The following is a 26,172-nucleotide window of genomic DNA, read 5'->3' on the forward strand; positions in this document are numbered from 1 at the left end:
GGGACAAAATAGACCAGTAAGTTTGGATGTGTGAAGTACAAGGCTTTTGAATAAAAGCAGGGAATCAATCTAGGATCTTACCAGCACGCTAAAATATCGCGCTCTGTTCTATGTCCACACCTCAAAAACATTGTGTCAAAAATAGAGTTCAAAGGAAAGTAACAAAAAGGAGAAGGGATTTGGCAGACAAGTATAGCAACATGAATCTTAGGAGAGTCAAGTTGTTTAGTATATGCAGGACAAGACAGGGAGTGGTGGCTTGGGCTGTGTAATACATATAGATGGAAAGAAGTCCGGGGGACCTTTCAGTTTTGCTGAGAAAGTTGTAGGCAGAACTAGTGGCTGGAAATTCAGACAAATTAATCTTTGAAATAAGGTGCAGCTTCTTAAAAGTGGAGCTGATTAAGCAGTGGAAAAGATTAAGGGCGGACAGGAGGGATGCACTCAAGTCATGAAAACAAGATTAGATATTTTTCTTAAAAATGCAGTTTAATCCAATTTCTTGTAAACAATCTATAGCTTATGCATACAGGGGTCAAACTAGATGGCAAAAATATCCTGGATGATCCTTTATCTTCTCAAGATCACATATAATGGCTTTGGCAAAGCAGATGACCTTTCACTTAACTTATGGATGTTGAAACGGCATTTCTCTTCTAAATGTGTGTGCTTTCATGTACAACTTAAAAGAGCTCCTTGCTTAGACACCCATCCAGGGAATTGGGAAATACTGGTGGTTTTCCTTTGTCGGAAAGCAATTTACAACATCCAGAGTGAGGTTTGTATGGTATCTGCTGGCTTACTTCATATTTTTTCTTAATGCTATTTACCTGTGTGAAACAAAGCTGAAAGCAGAGGAATACACAGGAATTTTCTGGAGAGGGAATACCCAGAGATATGGGTTGCGTAGTGCTGGGCGGCCCTGGCCTTCTCCCTGTCCTGAACCTTTGCAAAACCTTCTTGGTGTGATTTGTCCATTTATTAGTTACTCAACTCTACAGCTACTGTGTCCTTAGTTGCTTGGTGGACTGAAGGAAAAACATATGGTAGGGACCAGGAAGGAGTTTTATACTTTATGTTTGTAGTAAAAATAATTGTCTTCTTGTAACAGGCTGGAAGAGTCATCCCATTGCAAAGAAAGTGAGTTTGAATACTTGCTGGAGTATCTTTAGTCTTCTTGCAGGTGAAAAGCAGCTAAGCATGTAAATTTTGCATGGTTTTAATTTTTGTGTGGGAGCATACCGTATCTGGAACTGCGGATGTTTCTCAAAGTACCAAATTTTGGATACACTTGAAACAGCAAATGTTTATCTTTTGCCCTTTGAGCATGAACGTGCTAAATTTCTGTTTTCTTGTCTCAAAAAACTGTTTAAAATATTAAGGGTCTGATTTAGCTCCACTGAAGACAACTGCAGTTTTCCAAAGTTTTCAGCAGTTGAGGTCCTAAATTCCTCTAGAATTTCTGCTATTTCCATTCCTTTAGCAATCACAGCCTCCTTTGAATGACTTGTCAATATTTTCAGTAAAAAGAAAACTAAGTAAAAAAAACCCCAAAACTATCATTTAAAAAACATAGAATTGGAAAACCTAAATTTCTTTTTTGTCTGTTTACCTCATATGACTCTTGGTTTGATGTCAGCAAGTTTATATATCGTTGTCAAAATGCTAACATAATAAATAGTCAAATATTTTAAAGGCCAGTCTACTTCATAATACCTTTATATGTAGTTTAAAGGCTGTTGTACTAAGTTAAATGGAATAAACATCCGTTCATTCTTTAGCACAAAACAACAAAATCAAGTTTTGAAGCTTGAACAGAGACTTTAACCAGCTTTTCCCATGGCTACAGTTTGCTATTTAAAAAAGAAAAAAAGATTAATCTGTTTTGCCTTTTATCAAATGTTTCTGTAAAAAAGAGAAAAAGAGGGAGGGCAGTTGAAGGACTGGAAAGGACTAAGCTTTCAACTAAAGTTTTGAAACCCTCAGCTAAGGCAGGGATCTGTGTTATTCTCACACCTTCCACCATTTGACGGTACTTAACACTGAGAATAGCGTTAAGTGTAATTTGTGGAAAAAGACAATGAGTAACACTAATGGGCTTGATTTGTTGAGCTTGATGCTGGAATCCAAACCTGTCTGAGGCATGAACAAGACAAACGGGTTGAAGAGAAAGATAGGAAGCAGAAAATAGAACTTCTCTTTCTGATGCTGGCCCTTACTTGCAGGAGTCAAACAGAGCCCATAGACTTACTCTTTCCTTCATATAGCAAACTTATTTTAAATCACCTGTTGTGTATTTCTTACTGCTTCTCTCTTGTTTTCACAGCAAATGTTGCAGTCATCACATCGCAAATTACAGCTAAGCTTTCCCTACCCTCCCTTTTTGAAAAGTGGAGAACAAAAATAAAAAGATGGAAAGAAAATAAATGTTAGGGGAAAAGAAAGAAGTAAGTGAGGAACCATTGGCAGAAACATCTATCTGTTGTATCAACACTTAGCTGAATTTGATAGTGCTGACAGTGTTTCTGAATCCTCTACTGGCTTGCTTTTCTGAGGACTTTGAGGCCACACCAGTAATGGATGAGCAATTCTGTGTATCTCTTGTCAACGAGGCATGATCCTAATTTAGTCTTTAAATTGCATTAGAAGTTTTCACTTGGTTTGGTTCCATTTTTATATTGCCTTTATGCCTTTCTGTCAGCATTCGTTGTTAGAGATTGTTGTACCTTTCTCTCAGACTTGAGCCAATTTCTATAGTAGTTTCATTGCTAAATTATATACAATTATATGCAATTATATATAATTATTCTATATAATTATTAGATATAATTTAATTATTGCATTATGTGCCCAAATTACTATTTTCCCTCTGCTTACCAACAGTTGTCACTGGCCCAACTGAACTCTACATTCCTTAGCTCAGACAAAATGGTCTCCCAAACTGTTGCTCCAGGTAGTCATTTGTATTAAATTGTTTTCTGTTTCCCTGTTTGGTAATATAGACGCATATACGCATGCACACTCGAAATTCGAACTTTTGGATTTCCTGTAGGAGTAGGTTGAAACTTTTCTTACACAGAATGCTATTACCCTATGCTAGGTTAATTTCAACTATACAATTTGAGTGTCAGATTTTATCCTATTGATTAGCTGTTTTGTTTTCCTTGGGTCTGTCCAAGGAGGGAAAATTCTGTGGAATCTCAAGTTGCTTGATAAAGAGAGAAATAACAGCATGGGCTTTTCGCAGACGGGATGAAATCATGGTTTCCAGGGAGACCTCAAATTCATTTGTTGCAGCCAGCACGCTGAGCTGCCAGCTGTGGTTGCTTACATAAGTTGCCCATCCTATATTGTTTTCCAATCAGTCGTGTATCAGTCCAGCAGCTCAAATGCTGTGGTAAGCCTGCTTTTTCTTTAACCCGTAATAACTAATTGCCGGCACCTGGCACAGCATCCTCTTAGAGTGGGAATAAATCCAACGAAGTGCAAAGTGCCAGAATAAATTGGATTTAAAAATACAAGTCTTCTGTGACTGCAGATGTTGGAGCAGGAATACAAACTTTCTCTGCTGTAGACTGGAGGAGTCTGTGGGTTTGCTGTACTGTACTGAATCATATGAAAAATAAACAATCAGCCCATCCCTCTCAAGAGGATTCTTTGCTTTCAGAAATATGTACCTTCTTGCTTGGGTTGAAATATGTATCAACTGCTTACGTTGTGATGTACAGCATTGAAGTTGGTGTGAAGTCTTTATACAGTTGGCATAAAGCCTTTCTTTTTGAAATATGCTGAAAATACCATAATTTCTTTAATCCTCTCTGCGCCTTTATGTAATCTGCAGAACACTTTATGCAATCTAGATATCAAAGTTATAATACGGAGTGTAGTACTGATTCCCATGAGTTTATTTTTGTGTATTTGAATACCTCTAATAGTGAAAATTGTAATCATGTTCCAGAATAGTTTCATTTAAACTACCAGCCCATTGGGGTTTTTTCCTTACCTATCCCTAAAATGTCTTTTGGAGTGAAGATTGAAGTGGTTTGTCTTTGGGCAATGCTCTTTTGACTGTTAAATCAATCATTTTTAATGCGGGATTTAAATTGCAGCTGCGGCACAAATTAATGAAATATCAAACATAAACTTGAAATAGTTTTTAGTGCCTTTACTGAGCTTTGGGGGAGAAATCCAAAATAATGTTTGAGCAGTGGGAACAGACCATGCTAGTGCATACCTGAGGGACCACAGATATATATGCAGAGACAGGTGAGGCTGATTTCTGAAAATGCAGACAAGATGTGATGCTACTCTTTCTCTGAGGTCTCCAATATTCGTTCACTTTCTGCAGGCACTTGGACATTCACCTTCAGCTAACCCAGGTCGTTTCATTGTTGACACTGCACAGGTCCCATTGCTGCAGCTGTGAACTTGACATACTCATTTACTCAGCTGCAAGAGGTCTTTGCCTGCATCCCTCCCCAATTCTTCCATGTGTTTCTCCAGCTCTGTCTGGAAATTTCTGTTCTTTGTCTGTCAGGTAGGCTTTTCAGACTTTTAGAGGGAGGGGAAACAAAGCTGTGCCTCTTACTCCTGTAAAAAGGACAGCAAAGGTGGTGGGAATGGGAGGGAGGGCCCAAATGAAAGCCCCATTAGCCTTTTCTGTTTAAGGGAGTCCAGGCAATGCTTTCTGCTTGATTTCAGGGTTAGGAAATAAAATATCTCAAACTGTGTACGCTAACTATGTACTTCTCTAGCCAGGTATTCTTATATAGACTAAGTATTACTTAGCCAGAACGGAACCGTTTTACAACTGCTTTTCATTGTTGTTGCACTAGTACTAACTATTAAAAAAAAAAATCAAGAAAACTCACAATATGTGTAACTTAAAGACATAATTTTCTTTCTTGACCCCTCTTAATAAAAACTCATCTGAACTACTCTGTAATCATATATTCAGTGTTGTAGAACACTCTCGGTATGAGTGTAACTATACTTGTGATTATGCCAAAAAAGTTGATTCCAACATAGAAATAGAAAGAAATGCATGAGATTTTATCTGTTGATATACCATCTTGCATTTATGTGCATATAAGTGTGTGCAAACCAAGCCTAAATTAATGATGTCTTCACAGCCTCACCCTTCCCAGGAAATGCTGTTACTCTTTTAAATGTTTGCACGTATAATAACCCCATCAGTTGTGCCCACCAAGAAGAATAAATGAAGAGGAAGAATACGTGGAAAACATGAATGCAGAACGGGACTGAAATCCAAGTGGAAATAAATGCAGATTCAGATGTATTACTTGTTAAAAGTAACTGACTTGGAGTAACCTCATAGACTTTTTGAATACTTAGGACTTGCTGTATACGGTAGAGTTAGGAATAAATAGTTAAATGTAAATGGCCCTTAAGATTTTATTTGTAAAATCCATTAATTGTGAAAACAGAGGGAACAAATATAAAAAGAAGGTGGTGAAATATTGCATTACTTTTCCATATTATTTAATTTTCAGGGTTACTTTTCTCTTGCTGTACAGATTCTGTACTATTGCATAAATTTTGGAAATGCAAGGAATCTCCTGTATGTCCTTTCAGTCATTATTGTTGTAATGTTTTAATATTTGTTCCTTTGTAGGCCAAACCTAACAATCTCTAGCTGAATTAAGAGATGCTTATACAGTGATGTAATATGAGAGAAGTGATAACTTATACTTGGAAGGCGAGACAATATGTATAACCCTTAGTCTGGTTATTTTCTCGGAATGCTGGAAAAGGTTAAAATCATACCCTTCCTGGCTTCCTTCTTAGTCAGTAACTAGCAATGGGAAGAAGCAAAGGAGGGAACTCCTCCTTTCTGTATATTTCTTCAGTGTAGTTCTTGAGCAAGAAATCTTCATGCAGCAGAGAAGCCAGGGTTTTCAGAGAAAGGAAATCTCTCTCTCTCTCTCTCCATTCCCCAGTTTGAATAGTGACAAAACTGCGCTGAAGAGCAAATATTTTTGATTCTGGAAGATTCCAAATTGCTTGAAACAGAAAGTTTCTTCAGAGAGTATTCCTGGGAAGTGAAATGATACACTTATCTGGGCACTGAAAAGTGGGATATGGAAAGACTGCATCAGCAAACTCCCTTTTGAGATACAGAAGGTGCTGCTTTTAAGCACCTTAAATGCAAAGTGGAAATACTGCCTAACCTGCTTAGGCACCTAAATTTCCTCCTGAAAACTTAATTTGGATATGAAATCCCTCCACTGTGCATGCACAATTCTTCTGCTGTGCATGCATGTGATGCTGCTGTTTGAGCCTCTGTGCACTTCTGCATACCGAAGCTGTTCTGGGATTTGCATGCCTTTGCCACCTCTAACGTGTGGGCAGCCTAGGATTTACTCAAAAATCGAGTAGAGGTTATTGGTTTCAGTAATGGCTGTACCACGTGTCCACTGTGTAGGAAACCTGAGTTCAATTTCCTTCCCAGTCGGTGTTGAGGGCTCTGTTTGTGCAAATGCTGCTGCACAGCAAAACTGCAGCGCCCAGGAGAAAGCAAGAAATATGTTGCAGGAACCGTCCAATTGGTTAAAGTTGCCTAAAATGACACAGCATGTAGGTGAGTCAATAGGTTACCAATTTCTGAACTTTGCTGAGGTTTTCCTCCTGTATGTGACAACCCCTGAATGTGCATTGGGGAGGCTGTAATTCATCTGTCTCTGACCATGCCCTCACAGGGCATGGGGTGATGTGGCCAAACTTTATTGTACCCTCTTTTTCTCCTGCCTTTGGTGAAGATAGAAACAGTACTCTGCTAACTCTGCTTTGGTGGAGAACAGGGTCTTATACTACTGCCCTCTGGGTCATGGTTCAAGAGGGCCTGATGCTTAGTAGTGTTGCTATGGTTTTAACTTTCATTTTCTCTGAGATGCACAGAAACTTGCCCGAATCTTCAAGTCTCAAAGATAGTCAGAAGTACCCGGTGTGCTCTACAAGCCCTCATTTCAGGGGCTCAGAGCAGAGGCCTTGACATAAGCTGTTTGTTATCTCTCTGTGCATGATGGACCATTTTACCCCAGCGGACTGTTTACACTCACGCTAAACATCCCTTTTGCTATCAAGGTGGCATGTAAAAAAAACAAGATAAAAAGCATACAGTGAAGAACAGAAGAATGGCCATAATGAGTCACACTAAAGGTCCACCCAGCCCAGTATCCTGTCTCAGTTAACATCTGATAGGCCCTTGCGGCTGTAATTTAAACAGTTTTGTGGAGTTGGGAGACAGCCAAAAGCTTGCTCCTGCCACCCTGTGCACCACCAGGATTACAAAGCCTCTGAGTGCAGTGCACTCTCCCATCTATGGTGAAAAAATGAAATAAGCATGGAGGATGCCATGAAAAATACAGTGACATACACGGTGTTTCTCCACTAACACTCTCTCAGTCTGCTACTCTTTACTGGAGCTGGATGCAACGTCCGTGTATTTATTTAGTAAACCTGTATGGATTTCTGTTCTGTGAGCTTCCACATACTAAAAGTGGTTTGGTATAACTGAGAGGTGGGAAAGCGGTTTGATACATGTGTTTTCCTGGTTACATTTGGTAAAACCACAAACTAATCACAGCAGGTAATTTGGAAAAAGACAGGGGATAAAAGTTTTATTTTAAATATTCTTTTCTGGGATTTTTTTTGTTTGTTTTTTAAATTTTTCACATAGCCAGCATAATATCATAGAATCATAGAATATCTGGAGTTGGACGGCCATAAGGGTCACCGAGTCCTTGCTGCTGTTAGCAGATGCAGAGGAAATAAAGAGCAAGCATGAATCCCGTGTCCTGCTGCCTGTGCAGTGCTGGGACAGATTTGCCATCCCTTAGCACACGGGGGCAGAGGAGAAAGCAGCATCCATGGACCAACATAGAGACAAATTTCTTCGTTTCTCTTAAAAAAAAATGGAGGTAGAAATAATATAATCAGCAGTGATGAATTTTGGCTTTTGTCAATGTCAGTGGAGTGGTCCTGGGCTGATATTACTGGTGGCCTCTCCATGTTAACAATATGGCTCTTGGGCAAGTATTTTCTGTAAGTAATTTCAAGTACACTTCTATTGCCTGTGCTGTAATTGCTGTGTCGACAAGACACAGAAGTTTGGTCTCTGGAGTTGTTGGTTTGGCATCTCTTTTGACTGTTAAAAGTGCAGTGCTATATTATTATTTTCTTTGAAATAAATTGAACACTGGGTAGTTCCTGGAATCCTTATTGTCTGGTTGCTTAAGTCTTGGATTTATCCTTTTAATTTTGGTTTCTATTAATAAGTCCATTTTGGACTACTAAATAGTTATTTGGCTTTATAGTTATAATGAAGTTCTCAAGTTCAGCATTTCCCATTTTTCAGGCATTGTTGTAAATGAAATACAGAAGGACCCTCACAAATAGATGGAAAAATTGATCTGTTGAGGGAATACAATTTGATTCTGCAAATCAGATAAACTTGTTTTGCCAGTAATTTTACTGATTCTTTTTCAGAATTATAAATTGGAGCATGGTTTTCACCAAAAGAAATCTTGCTCTGGTGTGATAGCTTCATTACTTTAATGTCTTTCAAGATTAAAGATGTATGCTGAAAGCTGCTGTTTTGTTCACTAGTGAAGAATGGAAATTCTTCACTGTGAGAAGTGTGACATATATGATTCTTGCCCTGTAATTCCCTCCTGTGCTCCCTGGCACTGATGCCTGATAGCTCGTGGAGGTTTTCCCGGTATTATTTCTTCTACTGGTGGAGTGAGAGCGCATTTGGAAATGCCCCTCGTGTGCTGCCAAGGCTGCATGGTGAACAGCCGTTCCCTCTGTTTGGGTACGTGGGGCTGTGGCCAGGAGGAACTTGCAAACGTTTCTTCTTTTTTGTTCTACTTTTTTTCTTTCAGGACTCCCGTTTTGTTGAGTTTTAAGACAACTTGATGAGAGCTGACCAGCAGGGTCGTAGGAGGGGTGTGCCATTAATTTTTGCCTGTTGTTTAAAAAATATACATGGATGAGATGAATGCAAATGAATAATAGAAGGAGAACACTGAACTGAAAAATTCAGAGGACGGCACATTTCTGCTGGGGGTGTGAGTGGAACACACCACAGCATATCCCCATGAATTTTCCTTTCCTTACTTCTAGTTCCCCTGTAACACCCCTCATCTCCTATTTGCGGTGATTTTGACATGATTTTTCCCTTCTGCTCCCAAACCAGGCTCCCTGACACTCTCTTTATTCCAGGACAGCCAGTAAATGCTGCTTTCGCAGCATTTCACCTCTCCCACAGTCAAGTATTATTACTTATAAGTAAGTAAGTAATACTTATTATTCTGCTCCCTCATAAAGAGGACAAGTGGTAACATTTTTAAACTGAAAGAGGGGAGATTTAGATCAGATATTAGGAAGAAATTCTTTACTGTGAGGGTGGTGAGGCACTGGAACAGGTTGCCCAGAGAAGTTGTGAATGTCCCATCCCTGGAAGTGTTCAAGGCCAGGCTGGATGGGGCTTTGAGCAGCCTGGTCTAGTGGGAGGTGTCCCTGGAACCAGATGATCTTTAAGGTCCCTTCCAACCCGAACCATTCTATGACTCTATGATTAGTGTTTCTGTGGAGCACCTCTTTCCTCGGAGGCACAGGGCTTCATTGCAGCCCCCTGCTCTCCCCTTCCCACCCAGCCAGCTCTGAGCATCTTCCTCTTCCCTGTAGCTTCTCCCGTTCCTGCAGATCTGGGGGGCTCATCCCTGAAGGTACCAGTGGGTAAATGCTTGCGGAAGGATGAGCAGAGGTGAAAGGAGGTGGTGCAGTTTAGGGAAGGCATTAATGGCTTCTGCAGGTGTTGGTGGACAAAGAGCTGTGCCAGGGAGCAGGATGCTGATGTCCCCACCTGACCTGAAGTGCCTGCACTTATGTCATGGAGCACATAAAAGTTTTATACTGCGGGGAGCGTGTTGTTAAAATGATTTTGTAGATTTAGTGTACTGTTTCATTTTCAAAAAGAGTTGCAATATTAATGATAGCAGTCCCCATACACTTTTTAATGAAGACTGATGCAGTGAAGTCATTAAGTGGCTTGTTTTTTATTTTCCTTTGACATAAATTCTACGGATTTTACATAAATAACTGTTTAGACAACCACAGAGATGGCAAACACCAAAAATTAGTTAATGTACTGTTGTGATATTTTCCTTAGTTGTCTTTTTCACAGCTATTCTCTATGAATTTTTTGGACCTTTTGGGGTTGTTGGTTGGAGAAATCTATAGGATTTTATAGTTTGTTGGGGCCAACATTGTGGTTTTTTAATAAATATTGGCTCTCTGTACAGTCGTCTGTCTTTTTTTTTTTTTTCCGGTTATAGGCTGACATTTTTCTGGTAGTTTCAAAGAATGCAGGTTGTCCTTCTTTGGTTGCTTGCTATTCCGATTCCCACGTAGATTTAATTTCATATGTTCTTCTTTGGTATTGCTCAATTTGGCCTCGTGAGAGATGTGTTTTACCCTTCAGTAAACACTTGCCACGGAAAAGGCTGAAAGTGATTTTAAAATGATGAATCTTACAAACCATCAAGTCTGAAATAATCAATTTAATTGTCCACTTCTGCTATGGTAAGTTTTTCTCATGTATTACATGCCTAGTACATGTAGTTGCATACACTTAATTTCATAGTTTAAACAGATCCTTTTTCTAATAGCTGGCACAAGAAACTGACACTTAATCTATTTAAAGGAAGTTGACATCCCAGTATTTTTGTAGCATCGTTGTGCATCTTACGTCCTATCTCCAAAGTGCTTCATCTGGTTTCTCACCCCTTCTGATGCAAGATAATATGAATAACAAGGTATGGTGTTACCTTGCAATTATCTGTAACCTGGAGGTGATATTTAATAATATAATAATTATGGTTTTGCACTATTAACTTTGGGGGATTATAATAAGTGGGAGTAGCATTTCCTGGAAATTGACTGGTGTGCATTTCTTGAGGTTGTTTGTGGAGATATTTTTTTTTTTTTGTCTTAATGGAATGGGTGCTTTATAAGCAGTGGAAAAAGCAAAGCAGCTGACTGAAAAGCCAGAGTAAATCAACTTACTGATTTTGTGGCACATCTTCTATTTGGCAAATGCAGATCATGAATCGACCAGAAATGAACCTGACACTGAAATTACTACCTCTCTACATGTTATTGTCTTGCCCCTACAACTCTGTGATCCCTTCTTCTGATATAATTTTCCTAAAAACATCATGTCAGGTATATGCACCTTTAGAGAGAAAGATTGCTGGAGAATTTTGTTGCAGATAACAGTTTACTGGCTGCTTGATGTCTGCTCAGTGTGTTATAGATTAAATGGCATTCTCTTACTCCCTTGACTAGTCTTGGAAAAGAAAATGGTTAATTATTTCCATTTACCTATTTCTTCTCCTAAGACGCACTTGCAATAGGCATGCTGAATTGTGTTTTTGTGTATTTTTGGAGAATAGTATTTTCCAGCACTGCAGAAGTTTCAGAACATCTGCCAGTACCTTATTACTAGTAATGTGGTGGACACCTTGTCTACCCTGAAGAGTTCAAAATTAAAGATTAGCTATATAAAAAGGACAAATACACACAGCTTTCATCCTCCCCTCATTATATTGACTTTTGATTTTGTTGTGTAATAAATATTTTCATTTATATTTGACCTTTTATGTGAGTGTGTAAATCATTTTGGTTTCGGCATAAGTAAAGGTTTATGACTGGAAGATAAAGATAAGAAAATGGAAGGAGTCTTTGCCTTATTCAAGGAAGCCATTTGAATTCTAGGAAACGGGCTGAAAAAAGCAGCAAGAATGTTAGTGATAAACTAGTGTATAATAGATAAAAACTAACATGACTGACAAAGCAAAGCCTGTAGAGAGAAGAGGAATATTTAGTCTTCTGGCTAGATGTAAAATACTTAAATTAGTGACACTGAAGGGTAGTGCAATGAATAGGCCCTGAACTGCTACTGAAAATTTGTCCTGAACTGAGCTGCCTTTTTTTTTCCCCATGATCTAGAGATTTTCCTGTAAATGTGGGAAAATATGGGAAAATTTAAAAGCAGTAGGTTAGTTGGCCAATGACTGAGCAGCACAAAGACAATGTTGTTCTGAATGCAAACCGAATACTCAATGGGGAAAAAAAGTTTCTGTTAAAATATGAATAGATATAAGTTATTGTAACATTCTGTCCTCTGTTATATTAATGACATTTGATTCACCAAATCTCCGCTTACACGAACAAGTACCACTTCACATAGTTTAGTAGAAATCAAAGGGTCACAGAGTGGATGAGGTTAAAAGGGGCCTCTGGAGGTCTTCTGGTCCCAACCCTAGAGCCAGTTGCCCAGGACCATGTCCAGAAGGCTTTTGAGTATCTCCAAGGATGGAGACTCCATAGCCTCTCTGGGTAGCCTGTGCCAGTTCTCAGTCACTAGTGCACGTACTTACTCAGACCAGCAGTTAATCCTCTCTTATTCTGTCAGAGTGTTCGTGTTTTGTAGTGGAGGATAAAATGTAGTTAGAAAAATTGCATTTTGCATTGGAGGATGAGAAGACAGAAAACAAAAGAGATTCAGTATAGCTTTTTTCAGAGTCTTGAAATGAATGGATCTCTAATCCAGTACTCCAAAAACGTGTCTTTTCCCATTATGATTCTATTTTTTTGCAATAAACATAAGTAATAAATATGGCTTAATTTAAGTAAATTTGTCAAATAGTATTTATGACAGCAACACAAGACCAAAATTGCATCTGTGCTTCAGGACCCTTTTGGAGATATAATTCAGAGACCATGATAACAAAGGAGACATAAACAGAGGAAAAATTCAAAAGTTGAAGATGCATATAATTTATGTAACCTTGGATGTTATGGTACACAGTCTGCAGGGCTCGGCTCTGCTGGGAGAGGGCTGGGTCTTGCTGAGACCCTGACTTCTGGTGGCAGTCTCATCCTTGGGTAGAGGAGTGGAAAGTGTCCCAGACTCCCTGAAGTAGCCAGCTGTGTGGGTTGAGACTGGAGTAACATCTCCCCACTGGTACTTGATACATAAACACTTGCCATATTTTGGAGCAGTAGCTGTCAAGTCTTTGGATAATGGCTGCAGAGCAGGATAGTGGTTGGACAAATGTCACTGGGAATATAACCTACTTATGTCTTTACCGATCAGGAGAAGTATATAAACGTGCCTTGGTGAAAACTGAGCTTACATAGAAAGGCTCGTGAGTGTTGTTGAGTTTAGAATCTCAGTTTTGGGCTTACATGCCTGATGACACTTTTTGGATCTGTTGTCCATTGCAGGCTGGCCGTATGTCTGGGCTTGCAAATTCGATTTACAGTTGTTCCTCACGCACAAGTTTTAAAACACAGAAGTCTGGATTTGTTTTGTAATATAATAACACCGCATTTTCTTTTAATTTCTTCCTCATCTAGTTTAATCTCAAGACTTTGAAAATACAATACACATGGCACAGATGATAACATTTTTTCAGATGCTATTAATTCTGCTACTTCATGATTACGTCTCAGCTGAAGATGGGGAAACAAGAGCAAGTAAGTCTTAATTTTTATATTTCAGATAAGGACAACTTCAAAGCATGCCTTGAATTTATAGTATCCATTTTCAGGTCCACATGTACACTTCTGTTAATGGTGATTTTTTTTCCAGTATAATTTTCCTGGTGAAAATCCCATATGATAAGTATCTTAAATATCTTATTTCTCCTTTAGGAAGATGTCATAGTTTAACCCCAGCTGGCAGTTAGGACCATGCAGCCATTCAACTCTCTCCCTTCCCCGCCACCCCCAGTCCCCAAGTAGGGCAGGGAGAAGAGGGAGAAAAAGGAAAAAAAATCCTTATGGGTTGAGAGAAAGACAGTTTAATAGAACAGTAACTGAAGATAAAACAATAATAATGATAATAATGGTAAAAAATATACAAAATAAGTGATGCAATACAAGTGCTCACCACCTGATGATTGGTTGCCCAGCTCATCCCAAGCAGTGATCGTGGATTTCTGTCGCCTGGCCAGCCCCTATTTGTATACTGAGCATGACGTCTATGGCATGGAATATTCTCTGGCCAACTTGTCCTGTCTATGCTCCCTCAGATTCTATGGGAAGCTGAAAAAGCCCTTGACTTAATATAAGCATTACTTAGCAACAACTAAGACAGTATGTGCTATCAGCATTATTCTTGTACTAAATCCAAAACACAGCAGCTACTAGGAAGAAAATTAACTCTATCCCAGCTGAAACCAGGACAGAAGGGAGTATCTTTATTTCTTTTTGTGTCTTGGAAATGCCCAAGGCAGCAGATGGAACTGTAAAGCTCCAGTCTTGATTGAAACTTGTGTCTTGAGTATTTATATTTTCATTTCTTCAGAAGTCATGTTTTGAATAGCTTAATGTTATGTGAGAAACTAAATTACAAAAATAAAGGTTCTTTGAGAGGAAGCTGAGATAACCCCAGCTCTGGGACAGACCTTGCAGTGTTCAGTTCTGGGCCCCTCTCTACAAGAGGGACATAGAAGTGCTGGGGCGTGTCCAGAGGAGAGCTACCAGGCTGGTGAGGGGTCTGGAGACCAGGTCATATGAGGAGAGGCTGAGGGAGCTGGGCATGTTTAGCTTGGAGAAGAGGAGGCTGAGGGGAGACCTCATTGCCCTCTACAACTACCTGAAAGGAGGTTGGAGAGAGGTGGGTGTTGGCCTCTTCTCCCAGGTGAATAAGGACAGGACCAGAGGAAATGGTCTGAAGCTGCGGCAGGGGAGGTTTAGATTAGACATTAGGAAGAATTCCTTTACTGAAAGAGTGGTCAGGCACTGGAACAGCCTGCCCAGGGAGGTGGCTGAGTCACCATCCCTAGAGGTGTTTAAGAAACGTCTAGATGTGGCACCTCAGGGCATGCTCTAGTGACAGAGATTGTAGGGGTTGGTTTTTTTTTGTGTGTGTGTGTGTATGGTTGGACTTGATGATCTCAAAGGTCCTTTCCAACCATGAAGATTCTATGATTCTTCAAAATTAGCATCTCAAACCCCACCAAACCAAGTTTTATACTCTAAATCTGTTAATCTTTTTATTCAGCCACTTTGTCTTCTAAACAGCTACCTTTTAAAAAACCTCTCCTCTAGAAAGTCATTCCCTCCATCTGAGGATGTGCATATAAAGTGGATAGGACTGTCCTATAGAAATTCTCGTGTCAGTCCATGGCCTGTAGTTGACAATTTAGTTTAAAAGGCCTGTAGTTGACAATTTAGTTTAAAAGATCCATTTATAAGTGACTACAGCTAGTAGTGCTGAATCCATGCCTAAGTCATCATGCAATTACATTATATTTATTAAATGCTTATGTGATCTTATATTCTGCTGGTTGAATTAGATCACTGAGCAACATTCAATTGAGACTCGGGTTTTTAGAATAACTAGTTTTGTAAGTGCCATGTAGCAGTGTCAGAAGTCAATTAAAATGTATTTGTTAAAGGACGGGATGTTACTGCTGAAGTCTGGCATATTCAGACTGTAGCCTTCCTCTGCAGTGTGCTGGGTTTGATAACAAAAATGAGTTTTTATGTTTATCATCTTTGCAGGCAAAGAGATATGGAAAAACCCCAAATGTATTTCTCTCTGCTGATTGCATGAAACGCAATTGCCAGTGAAGGAACTAAATTCCAGTATTTTTCATAGTTGTTTCTAGTGATAATGTAAAAAACAGAAGGTGGTGTGGTTTTCAGATACCAAGTTGTATCTGTGTGGCTTACAGAAACAATCTTGTTTTCTCTGATAAACTCAGCTGATTTTTTTAAAATGGAATAGAGATTCTCGTACAAACAGTAATTGATATGAAAAATATTTCCTGTGGAAGAAGAAAGTGGAAGAGTTTATTAAAATGGTTTTGGTTTTTTTTTTTTTTTTTTTTAGGTTGCAGAACTGCTCCGGCAGATTTAGTGTTTATCTTAGACGGCTCCTACAGTGTTGGCCCAGAAAACTTTGAAATAATCAAAAGCTGGCTTGTCAATATTACAAGAAATTTTGACATAGGGCCAAAGTTTATTCAAGTCGGAGTTGTCCAGTACAGTGATTACCCTGTACTTGAAATTCCCCTCGGAACTCATGAATCCACCGAGAACCTCATCAGGGAAATGGAGTCCATACACTATTTGGGAGGAAATACAAGAACAGGAAGAGCTATTCAGTTTGCCTTTGACCATCTTTTTGCAAAATCTTCAAGATTTTTAACAAAAATAGCAGTTGTTCTCACTGATGGAAAGTCACAAGATGAAGTCAAAGATGTAGCAGCAGAAGCAAGGAAAAATAAAATCACTTTGTTTGCTATTGGTGTTGGCTCAGAAATTGAGGAGGATGAACTTAAAGCTATTGCCAACAAGCCTTCATCAACTTACGTATTTTATGTTGAAGATTATATTGCAATATCAAGAATTAAAGAAGTTATAAAGCAGAAACTCTGTGAAGGTAAGTGATTGTAAAATATTTTAGGCATGCAGAATGTAATTCTGTATCCATATTTCTTTATTTCACAAGCAGAATGCATGATTAATATAACATAAGGCACCTACAAATCTTTACTATGATCTTCTTTCATTTTGGTCTCGTTTGCAGAAATCACTCCCAAAACGTCATTTTCTCTGTTAAGCAAAGAGGTATCTTTGGGTGCTTTAATACAGCGTGTATGTAGCATTTTGCCCTAAGCTCCCAATTTTTTGCATTGGTAAAGTTCAGAAACCCTAAAATAGTTGAGCAATTCTCATAGTTCTGAGACTATAGGGCTTACTTTATCCTTTTCCTAGGTGCAGCTGATACTCATCCACAGTCTATCATTTCTTCTTGACAGTTGAGAGGATAGCCTATCATTACAAACAGGAGTTCTTCCGCTAGTATGTGTTGAAAAACCCAGAAGAAAGACTCTTGGCAAAAGTGCCTGGAATTGTAACAAGCTGTTGTGATCTTTTTTAGAAGGATTTTATAGAAGAAATAGCCAAGACCAACATTGTAAAATTACTTTTTGCGTTAGAATGCTAGCGGCATTACTGCATTGAGTTTTCTGATAACTTTGTAGAACAATGGTTTTCCCATGTATATAAAAAAGACAGCAAATTGCTTCTAAAATACATCATTCAGGACTCTGTTATACAGAGAATATTTGTCGGTTCTATTTTGTACATGTTTTATTACCGAGAATTGATGCAAGTCATATTTCAGTTGTACCATATTTCTGCACTTAGTAAGAATGAAAAATAGTTTTCATTTGCTCTCACTTTGAGTATGGACCTCATTGAAAAAATATGATGATACTTATATTGAGGATAACAGTGTTTATTTCTTGATACTCTTATGAAAATCATAATAATTCCTTGTGACTGATGTAGTAAGATGGTCAGTCCAAAAATTAAATCAGCTAAGTGCAGCTAAACTCTTTAATAAAACTTCACACAGGGAGAAATTCCCCCAAATAAGCACAATATTTTCTTTTAATAAAGTTTAGAAGAAGTGACGTTATATTTCATCAAGATGGATTTTCTGCTTTCAGAAGGAAGTTAACTAGTATCCTTTAAAATTCAGCTCTGATATTTGACACGACTCTTACCAAAGTAATGTGAATATTGACTACGTACACAAAAGTGTACTTACTGTTTTACTTAAAGTGACCCTTTTCTTCCACTCTCTTATGTTGTGCTCCTACCTCGTGTTAGTGTTGAGATGCCTCTCTCAAAGAGTGATCAGAGCCAGTTGGCAGTTTCATTTCTGACCGTGATGTCTTTAGCAGGTGAACTGAAAGACTAGTAAACTGGAAATTTTATATCTGAGTGGTGGCTTATTTTATTCATGTTGTTAAGTTTCACTCTGACTCTGAGAAAGGAAGTTCCATGGGGGCAAAGCAGCAATGATTTGGCTGTGATCAACCACATGAAACTGCCTGAAAATTGTGCAGTTCTCTCTGGATTGTCTTTGTTTTAATGTCTAAAAAAATGCTAGCCTTTACTCTGTAGTGTTTATAACTTCATTATTATGTGAACATAGATACAATAGCATAGGGGCAGTATTTCCTTTCTGGAAAAAGGGGGCTGAGGTTTGGTGGTTCGTGTAGCAAGTAATGCTATTATGAAGGGCCTTGGGGGTGGAGGGCTCTCGTGTGCCTTTTGGGAACTCTAGTGTTTGTTTTAGAGTATGGCAGGGTGAAAAATCCTGCTGAACCTGTCATCCAGAAAGGACAACGTGGCTAAAAGAGTCCCTAAATATTTAAGGAATATTTAATATTTATTCTGGAAGTTGAATGTTCCTGTAGTATTAATATTTTCTAGCAAAAATATAGAAAAGATTGTGTGTCAGGAATGCATTTAAAAACAATACTCAGTGCAGACCTCAGAAGTATGTCTGGAGGATGCTGAGAAAAGTTCCTATGTGCTAGATGATGGGATTTAACATCAAGAAATTATTTCATGCTTCAGAAGGAAAAATAAAGCATCTGAAAATGATATAAAAACACTAAAAGGGAACAAGATTTCAGTATAGGCTAGAGAGTTGCTGTGGCTGGGGCTACGGACCGGAAACTTAACCCTGTTTCCCGTGGAAGACAGTTCTTAATTTTGCCACTGACTTCTGCATCTGTATAACGGCTCAGTTAGTTGTCAAATTAGTCCCACGAGAAGATGATCCAGAAGACCCAAAACCATCTGCCTTACTGGGAATGTTTTTATGTAATTCTTCAATGTGCCATTGGAAATAAAGAATAGTTTCTTAATGTATAATTTTACGAATGCTTAATTCGTATTGTATTGGTTTAGAATAGTTACTTTGGCTTTGGATCCAGAATAATGCCCCTTTCATATAAGTAATCCTATTTCTGCATTTATTTTTTGATTTTACACCAAATTTCTAATACTGTAAGTGATAAGAGATTCTTGTGTTTATTTTCTTGTCAGTGTATGTGATTATCTGTAATCTGTATTAATCACAATATGACTGTTATTCAGCTTTGAAATAAATGAGTTTAGAAAATGTTTCCATGATAACAATACACAGTGAAGAAACCCAAAAGAATAAAATGTTATTACTCTTACTTAATATTATAAGTATGTTGACTTAAATCCTTCATCTGTGTTTTGAGAAGAGTGAGAAGGAAAGTTGTGTTGGACTTTTTATTTTTTGGAAGCATTCAGAAGGTAGACATTTTAGTTTCCAAACTGTAGGCAGAGAGTTCTTGCAATTCTTTCTTGTAGAACCAGACAGATAACTTTTAATATATTTTTAACTGGGAGTCAGGTGCCATTTTGCTGTGGGGAGGAAAAGAAAACTAAGGGGAACATTCATGGCTTCTTTCTGCTGCCCCAGGTACCTGTGGGATGTCCCCTTAGGATGGATTGTCCTTTCCCAACATAGATAGTTTGTGCAGACATTTAGCTGAATTTTCTTAACAGATTATATATGCTGCCTCCCCCAGCAGAACGATGTAGCTTCTGACTGCCCTTGGGTTGGTTAGAAAGAGAAGCCATGCAGCATTGCTCATATAAAGAGAAGCCAGTCTAGACCTTTGAGCTGGTAATTCCCTGGCACTGAAACGTGAGTTTTCCAGCCCATGGCTGGTCCAGATGGAGATGAGAGAACTCTCCACCCCTCCTTTGGAATGTATTCCTAATCTCTTCCCTTTCTATGAACTGGTGCTTTTCTGATGGAACAATGGGAAATGAATGATGAAAATGTATTTATTGTAAATAGTTCAGCATAATTTTAATAAAGGAAAAAAGTTGTTGGCTTTCTTTTAATTGATTTATTCTGCTAATACAATTTTGGCTTTAGCATTAAATTTTGCTCTGCTATCTCATGTTTGTTTTTTTTTTGAAGACAACTTAGGTCCATTGCCAGTATTGGTTTTGTGTAGAGAGAATTAAACAGAGACAACATTCAGCTAACTTTGGTTTCCACAGATAATATATCACATAATATTTCACCAGTAAGAATAGCTTCAAGCGGATTTCAATGTAACAGGAAAAATAGATCAGAGTCCATTTCAAGCAAAAGAAGATGGAAAAAAATAGCTGTAGATAATTCTACCTTTGTCCATTTTCAACCTGATTTTATAGTTGGGAGGGATGCTGGTTTAATCCAAAATGTTAGTGCATTGTGGAAATTAACATGAATAATTGGGTAGCACTTTGAAACCATACAATTTTAGAAATTAAATTAAATATTTTTATTAGCCAGATAATGTAATACCTTTTAACTACACTTGGTGACAATTCAAAATAGTATGTGAACATAATTGCAGTAAAATACGACATCTTAGTGTTCTCGCAACATGTCTCTGAGGATTCTGCACGTTCCTTCTCTTAAATTCACTGGCAGTTCTCAATTCTCTTTCATTTCTTGAAAGGTAGCTACAAAAAATTAGGTGAGTGGGAGGTTTCATTTTTGAAAGTTTTAAGTCATATTCTGAACTATACTTGCATTTGTTACTTTGCAGAATCTGTTTGTCCGACAAGAATTCCAGTGGCAGCTCGAGATGAAAAAGGATTTGACATTCTTGTAGGATTAGGTGTGAAGAAAAAGGTTAAAAAGAGAATTCAAATACCAACCACTAATGCAAAAGCTTATGAAGTAACCTCACGTGTTGACCTGTCAGAATTGACAAGGTATTTAAATTTATAAATACGCTTCTAAATTTAGCAAGATATTTTTCATTTGCTTGAAGTGAGAGAGACTTATTTTAAGATTTATATGAATGCTTGAGTGATGTCTTCTTTTTTCTCCCTTTCTACCTTTTTCAGGAATGTGTTTCCAGAAGGTCTGCCGCCATCCTATGTGTTCGTTTCCACTCAAAGATTTAAAGTAAAAAAGACATGGGATTTGTGGAGAATTCTGAGTCTGGATAAGAGACCACAGATAGCAGTCACTATTAATGGAGAAGAGAAAACATTATCATTCACTACAACAAGTTTAATAAATGGCACGCAAGTTATTACTTTTGCTGCACCTCGTGTAAGGGTAAGGAGTAAGTCATCATCATGCTGAAATACGCATTTAAGTACACGTTATTCCTTTGCCCTTTATGTTTATTTTAAAAAGCATGGTCTTATTTTCGGCTGTTTAGACATTTAAAAATTGATGGGGGGTACTTTACCTATGTTTCCAGAGATTTGCCATAGTGATTATGACTGTAAATGCTTTGCAGGTGCTTTCTACTTAGTAGTTTCCATGAGGTAATTGCGAAGATCACAGAGACTTCTTTTCACACAGCTCTTAAGCTCACACAGCTTAACATATGCTGGAAAGTATCGTCTGCCTTTGATATGGAGACTAGAAAACGTGAATGAAAGTAGTCCATTTTTAGAGAGAAAATTTTTGTTAAGTGTCTAAATTCCTTGAAAATATATAATTACAGAAGTTACTTTCTTCTCCAGAAGAGTAGACAGCAGTTTACAAAATAAGCTGCAGTTGTCTAGTTCTCTGTTGACTAAAAATTCTTTTCAGTTCTTATTTTTCTCACTGAAGGGATTCCCCTCTTTGTGCAAACCAATTTTATTGTCTTCTAGTGTAATCTAAAGGTTCTCTTTCAGTCTTTCTTAGTAATTTCCAGTGAAGTATTCAACTCCTGTAAGAAAGATTATCAGATGAAACAGAGGGAAGGAATAGAATGTCTCTACTTTTGCATTTATAGCAGTATAGGAGATTCCTATTCCTACGGCAGGGAGTATTACTTAAGTGAACAAAGAGGGATGGTTCAGCAGACAAAGAGTGGGAAAGATTTCCTGCTGGAGCACTTCATGGCCAAGTGGGTTCAACTTTTCTGGGAAGCAGTGGCCCGCATTCGAATCCTTACTCCAAATCAGGTTAAAGGAATTTCAAATATAAATCCTCAGAGAAGAAAGGACTTGTATTCAAGAGAGGGTCTTAACTACTAAGCTTTTGCTAGGGAGAGTTATTTTATTCTTCTGTTACTGGATGGAGAATTTTTCTTTCCGAATTTCCTCTGCCTTTTTATAATTATTTGTAGGTGAAATAATTTTATTTGTTTTTAAGAAGCAGTGTTAAACTTGATTTACTGAAAATTGTTAGAAAATTTGGTTTCAAGTTAATCTGAACATTTGTATTTAATTGTTTCTGGCAGCTACAGTGACAAATCAATCTTTTTCCTGCGGTCCTAGGTATTTATGATCTTCACCGTGAAAAGAAGGCTATTGCTTTTTTTTATTTTGTGTTTCTCCATGCTTGTATTGCTGTTATGGGGAACAATAATTTTATGCCCTTTTCAGAGCTGTTCTCACTATAAATGCCACTATGCTTTTAAGGAACCTTTTTATTTAATAAACCTTTATGATAAGTCATTACTTTTACTCAGAAAAATGGAGATGTTATATGTTCTGATCTGTTGTTTATGTTATCTTGTAATGAGAGCTATTGTAAATAACAACCCAATCTACAAATGCAAATAAAGTAGAAACAGAGGTGCTATCTGAGGGTATATACTATTATGTGAAGTAAGCTTAATTTCTGTTTGTTTCCACAAAAGGTAACAAAGATACATAACATACTGAAAGATGTATGTTTCAGTTTCCTCTAATGTATACCAATTTAGCATTAAATACCAATTAAATACCAATCTCTCTTAAATTTCGCTATATAAAAGATAAGCGTCTAGTCTAGTCTGGGCTAAAGAGCTAGACTGTTTTTGAAATTAATGGATAGGCTCAAGAAGGTGGCATTTCTTCCCATGTTGAATTTTATTTCTAAGGTAGGTGAGATAACTCTTTAAAGGTATCTGTCATTTTCTATTGCTTGTGGAACTATGCTATTTGTTTACACTAAATCTTAAGCTTTAGAAACCTGAGGTTTTGTGAGATGATGAATGTAATATTTGGCTTATTCATTGCAATATTGTGATTCTTTCTGCCAATATCATGTTGTCTTTAGGATTTCTTTCATAAGAGATTAAGTAGAAAGACTTTCAAGTACCAATTTGTTTTCACTCTGATTTAAGATCTGAAGTATTTGAGACATTATACTGTTGCTGAAAAAAAGACGTCTGGCTTCGTATTTTAACAAATACAGGTTTGAGCGTATTTAAGATCATAGACTGAAAAAAATCTACGTGAGTTATAAAATAATTTAGAAATAGGGATTAACTATTACCAAGTATCATCTTCTCAATTATAATATTACTTGGCAAATACTTTTTTGCCGGTGCAGTTTACAATTTTTTGTATGACAAAACCTGGAACATTGATCATCTCAACCATTAACAGTAGTTTAACCGTTGAGGTACAGTTTGATCGTTATTTGAATTGAAGGCATTTTGTTTCAAACAGTTCTGTTTTCTTCACTTTCCTTAGACACTGTTTGATGAAGGCTGGCATCAAATTCGTCTCTTAGTAACAGAAGACTTTGTAACTTTGTATATAGATGACCAAGAAATTGAAATGAAGCCCTTACATCCTGTGTTAGGTATTTACATCAGTGGCCTAACCCAAATAGGAAAGTATTCTGGAAAGGAGGAAACTGTACAGGTAAGCATACGCTAAAACCACAATAATTCAGAAATTTTGTGGTAGGTTAACATTGCATTGGTGCTTTGTGTTTTCTTGAACTTACTCTTATAATTTACACTAGGCTGAAATTTAATATACAAAATTTCAATAATTAAGAGGAAACATAAATGGTCAGGAGGACTCAGCACAACTGGTACATCCTGTGCAGTGAGTGCTTAATTGGTCTCACTGGCTTCAAGGGGCATTCTTTTTTGCTGAAACACAAATTTGATGCAACATGGTCACCTAAATTTGGGAAACAGTGTGTCAAAGCAGGGGATTTCCTTTGTGCTTGACACTTGCGTATAATTTCCATCCATCGGTGTATGGGTTACGCTGGTAAAAGAGGGAGAGAACAGAATTTTCATGAAGTTTTTCCATCACTAGCTGTGAAGAAAGTACAAGACAGCTCTGTTTCTGTTGTACTGCAGTTATTTGATACTCAAACTACCACTGTTTGATTCTGCTGTAGAACCCTCCTCGAAAACGCTTCTCTATTCTGAGGAATAGAGATTAAAGTCCTTTTGCATTCAGCTCTTTGCAGGCATCAAAAAGGTGGTTAAAATGTCAGACTGTATAGGTGAAGGCTGTGTAGACCAGTGATGAAGACTATTATGTTGACAGTGTTCCAGATGTTGGCTAAATAGATTGTTTCCTTATATTTGGTCATAATGTTACTAATTAGACTGATAGTAACAGAAACAATGCTAAGAAATAGTGAATTACATAAGTAGATGTTATTTTTAGTTATTTTAAAAGCTATGCTTTGTTTGTACTCAAATTTCATGATCCTTAATGCTCCTATTAAAATATATTAGTGTGTTTTGAATCATCTTCATTAACTCTCTTCAGATGTTGTTACTCAGTTACTCATGAATTTTATGTATTTTTAACCAGGCTTCAGTTTTATTATTATCATATTCTAAAAGTGTACATGAAAACTTGGATGACACACTGTGCATTTCTGGTAGTAACGTTGTCCATATACTGTGGTACCCCTTTGTGAAAAGCACTTATTGCAAGGAGAGAAGAGATTTCAGAATTGTAATTGTCTCATGTGTTTTCTCTGTTGATGCAGGATTGTCCCATTTTTATAGTTTTGTACATTCTAGTATTAGAGGGTTGGTTGGTTGTTGTTGTGTCATGTTTTTTCTCTTAAGTCACTGCAGAAACAGGCCTTTATAGATTCCCAGTAATACAGTTTGAGTTAAAGAATGTTAGTAGCAAGACATGTTAGCTAAAGTAAAAACGGAAACATTTTAGGAATGTCAAATTGTATAAGATCCTCCTCTGATAGTGTACTAGAAGAAAAGTAGAAAATCTGCCTCAGGTTGCAATTTTATATTTCCAGATGATTACTATAATCTAAAAAAGGTATTTCCTTTCTCCACTTTCTCAGACTGTGATGCGTTCCGCAAAGCATTAACAGTCGAGCTTTGCCAGGCTATTTCTATTTAAACTATGATTATAGAGAAATATTTCAATGAATCTGCATACCGCCTTTCAGTGAAAAGGTATTTTGAAATCCTTTAAGAAAGAAATCACTTGGAGTTGGATACAAAATATGATACAAGAATCTTCTTCAGGGACACTTTGGTAAATTTTCATTCTCTTCCTGTGTTCTGAATTAGATATTTTCTGGTGATATTTTGCTAAAGTTCTTGGGTTAATTAGGATCTTACTGGCTGAAGTGCTTTCCAGTATAGCGATGATAAACTCGTGCACATACTTAAGTGTTGTGAATTGCAGCCATTTTAAATTTGAAAACTCGTATTACTAGGCATGGTATTAACAGACTGAATTTTCTGTGCTTTTTTCCCCTGCTAGTCCACTTTATAATCTATAATTTCAGTAAGCGTTAACAGGGCTTTTTTATTATTTTTTTTTTGCAGTCATGATAGTTTATGCTAGAAAAACTGACTTCAGTGGTTTCATTTTTCTAGAGTACAGCGACAGAGCAGAATGGCATAAACTTTTGCTTACCTGGTGCCAGTATTTTTATTGGTTGTTTTTAAAGCTTTACATTATACAGATAAACGGTAAACCAAATTCTTTCAAGCATCAGGGATGCCTTCTGATGCTTCACCAAAACTTACTAATCTTCCATGTAGTAGAGGCAGGTCAGCGTAGAAACGTCTTCCCAGGACTGTTAAGGTAAAAACAGGCCTCTTCAGGGATTTGCTTGGCAGAGTGCCGTAGGATAAAGACCTGGAGGGAAGAGGGGCCCACGAAAGCTGGTTAATATTCAAGTATCACCTCCTTCAAGCTCAGGAGTGATGCACCCTAACAAAGAGGAAGTCAGACAAAAATGCCGGGAGACCTTCATAGATGAACAAGGAGCTCCTGGACAAACTCAAACTGAAAAGGGAAGTGTACAGAGAGTGGAAACAAGGACAGGTAGCCTGGGAGAAATTCAGAGAAGTTGTCTGAACAGCCAGGGATCAGGTTAGGAAAGCTAAAGCCCAGATAGAATTAAGTCTGTCCAGGGCAACAAGAAAAGCTTCTACAGGTATGTCAGTGATGAAAAGAAGACTAGGGAAAATGTGGTCTGTCTCTGGAAGGAAACAGGAGATCTGGTTACCCAGCATATGGAGAATGCTGAGGTACTCAATGATTTTT

At 37.7% G+C, this 26,172-nt stretch overlaps 1 protein-coding gene across 1 annotated transcript in view; it reads left to right on the plus strand.

Moving 5' to 3' along the window:
* Positions 1-26,172, plus strand: part of COL21A1 (collagen type XXI alpha 1 chain) — a 118,568-nt gene that overhangs the window by 16,535 nt on the left and 75,861 nt on the right. The window contains exons 2-6 of the mRNA XM_063330293.1: positions 13,450-13,569; positions 15,935-16,486; positions 20,493-20,661; positions 20,797-21,013; positions 23,359-23,532. Coding sequence (XP_063186363.1) covers positions 13,482-13,569; positions 15,935-16,486; positions 20,493-20,661; positions 20,797-21,013; positions 23,359-23,532 — 1,200 coding nt within the window. The 5' untranslated portion in view covers positions 13,450-13,481. The remainder of the gene's footprint in view (positions 1-13,449; positions 13,570-15,934; positions 16,487-20,492; positions 20,662-20,796; positions 21,014-23,358; positions 23,533-26,172) is intronic.

Source organism: Chroicocephalus ridibundus, chromosome 3, assembly GCF_963924245.1.
Source record: "Chroicocephalus ridibundus chromosome 3, bChrRid1.1, whole genome shotgun sequence".
In the NCBI taxonomy this organism is placed as follows: domain Eukaryota; kingdom Metazoa; phylum Chordata; class Aves; order Charadriiformes; family Laridae; genus Chroicocephalus; species Chroicocephalus ridibundus.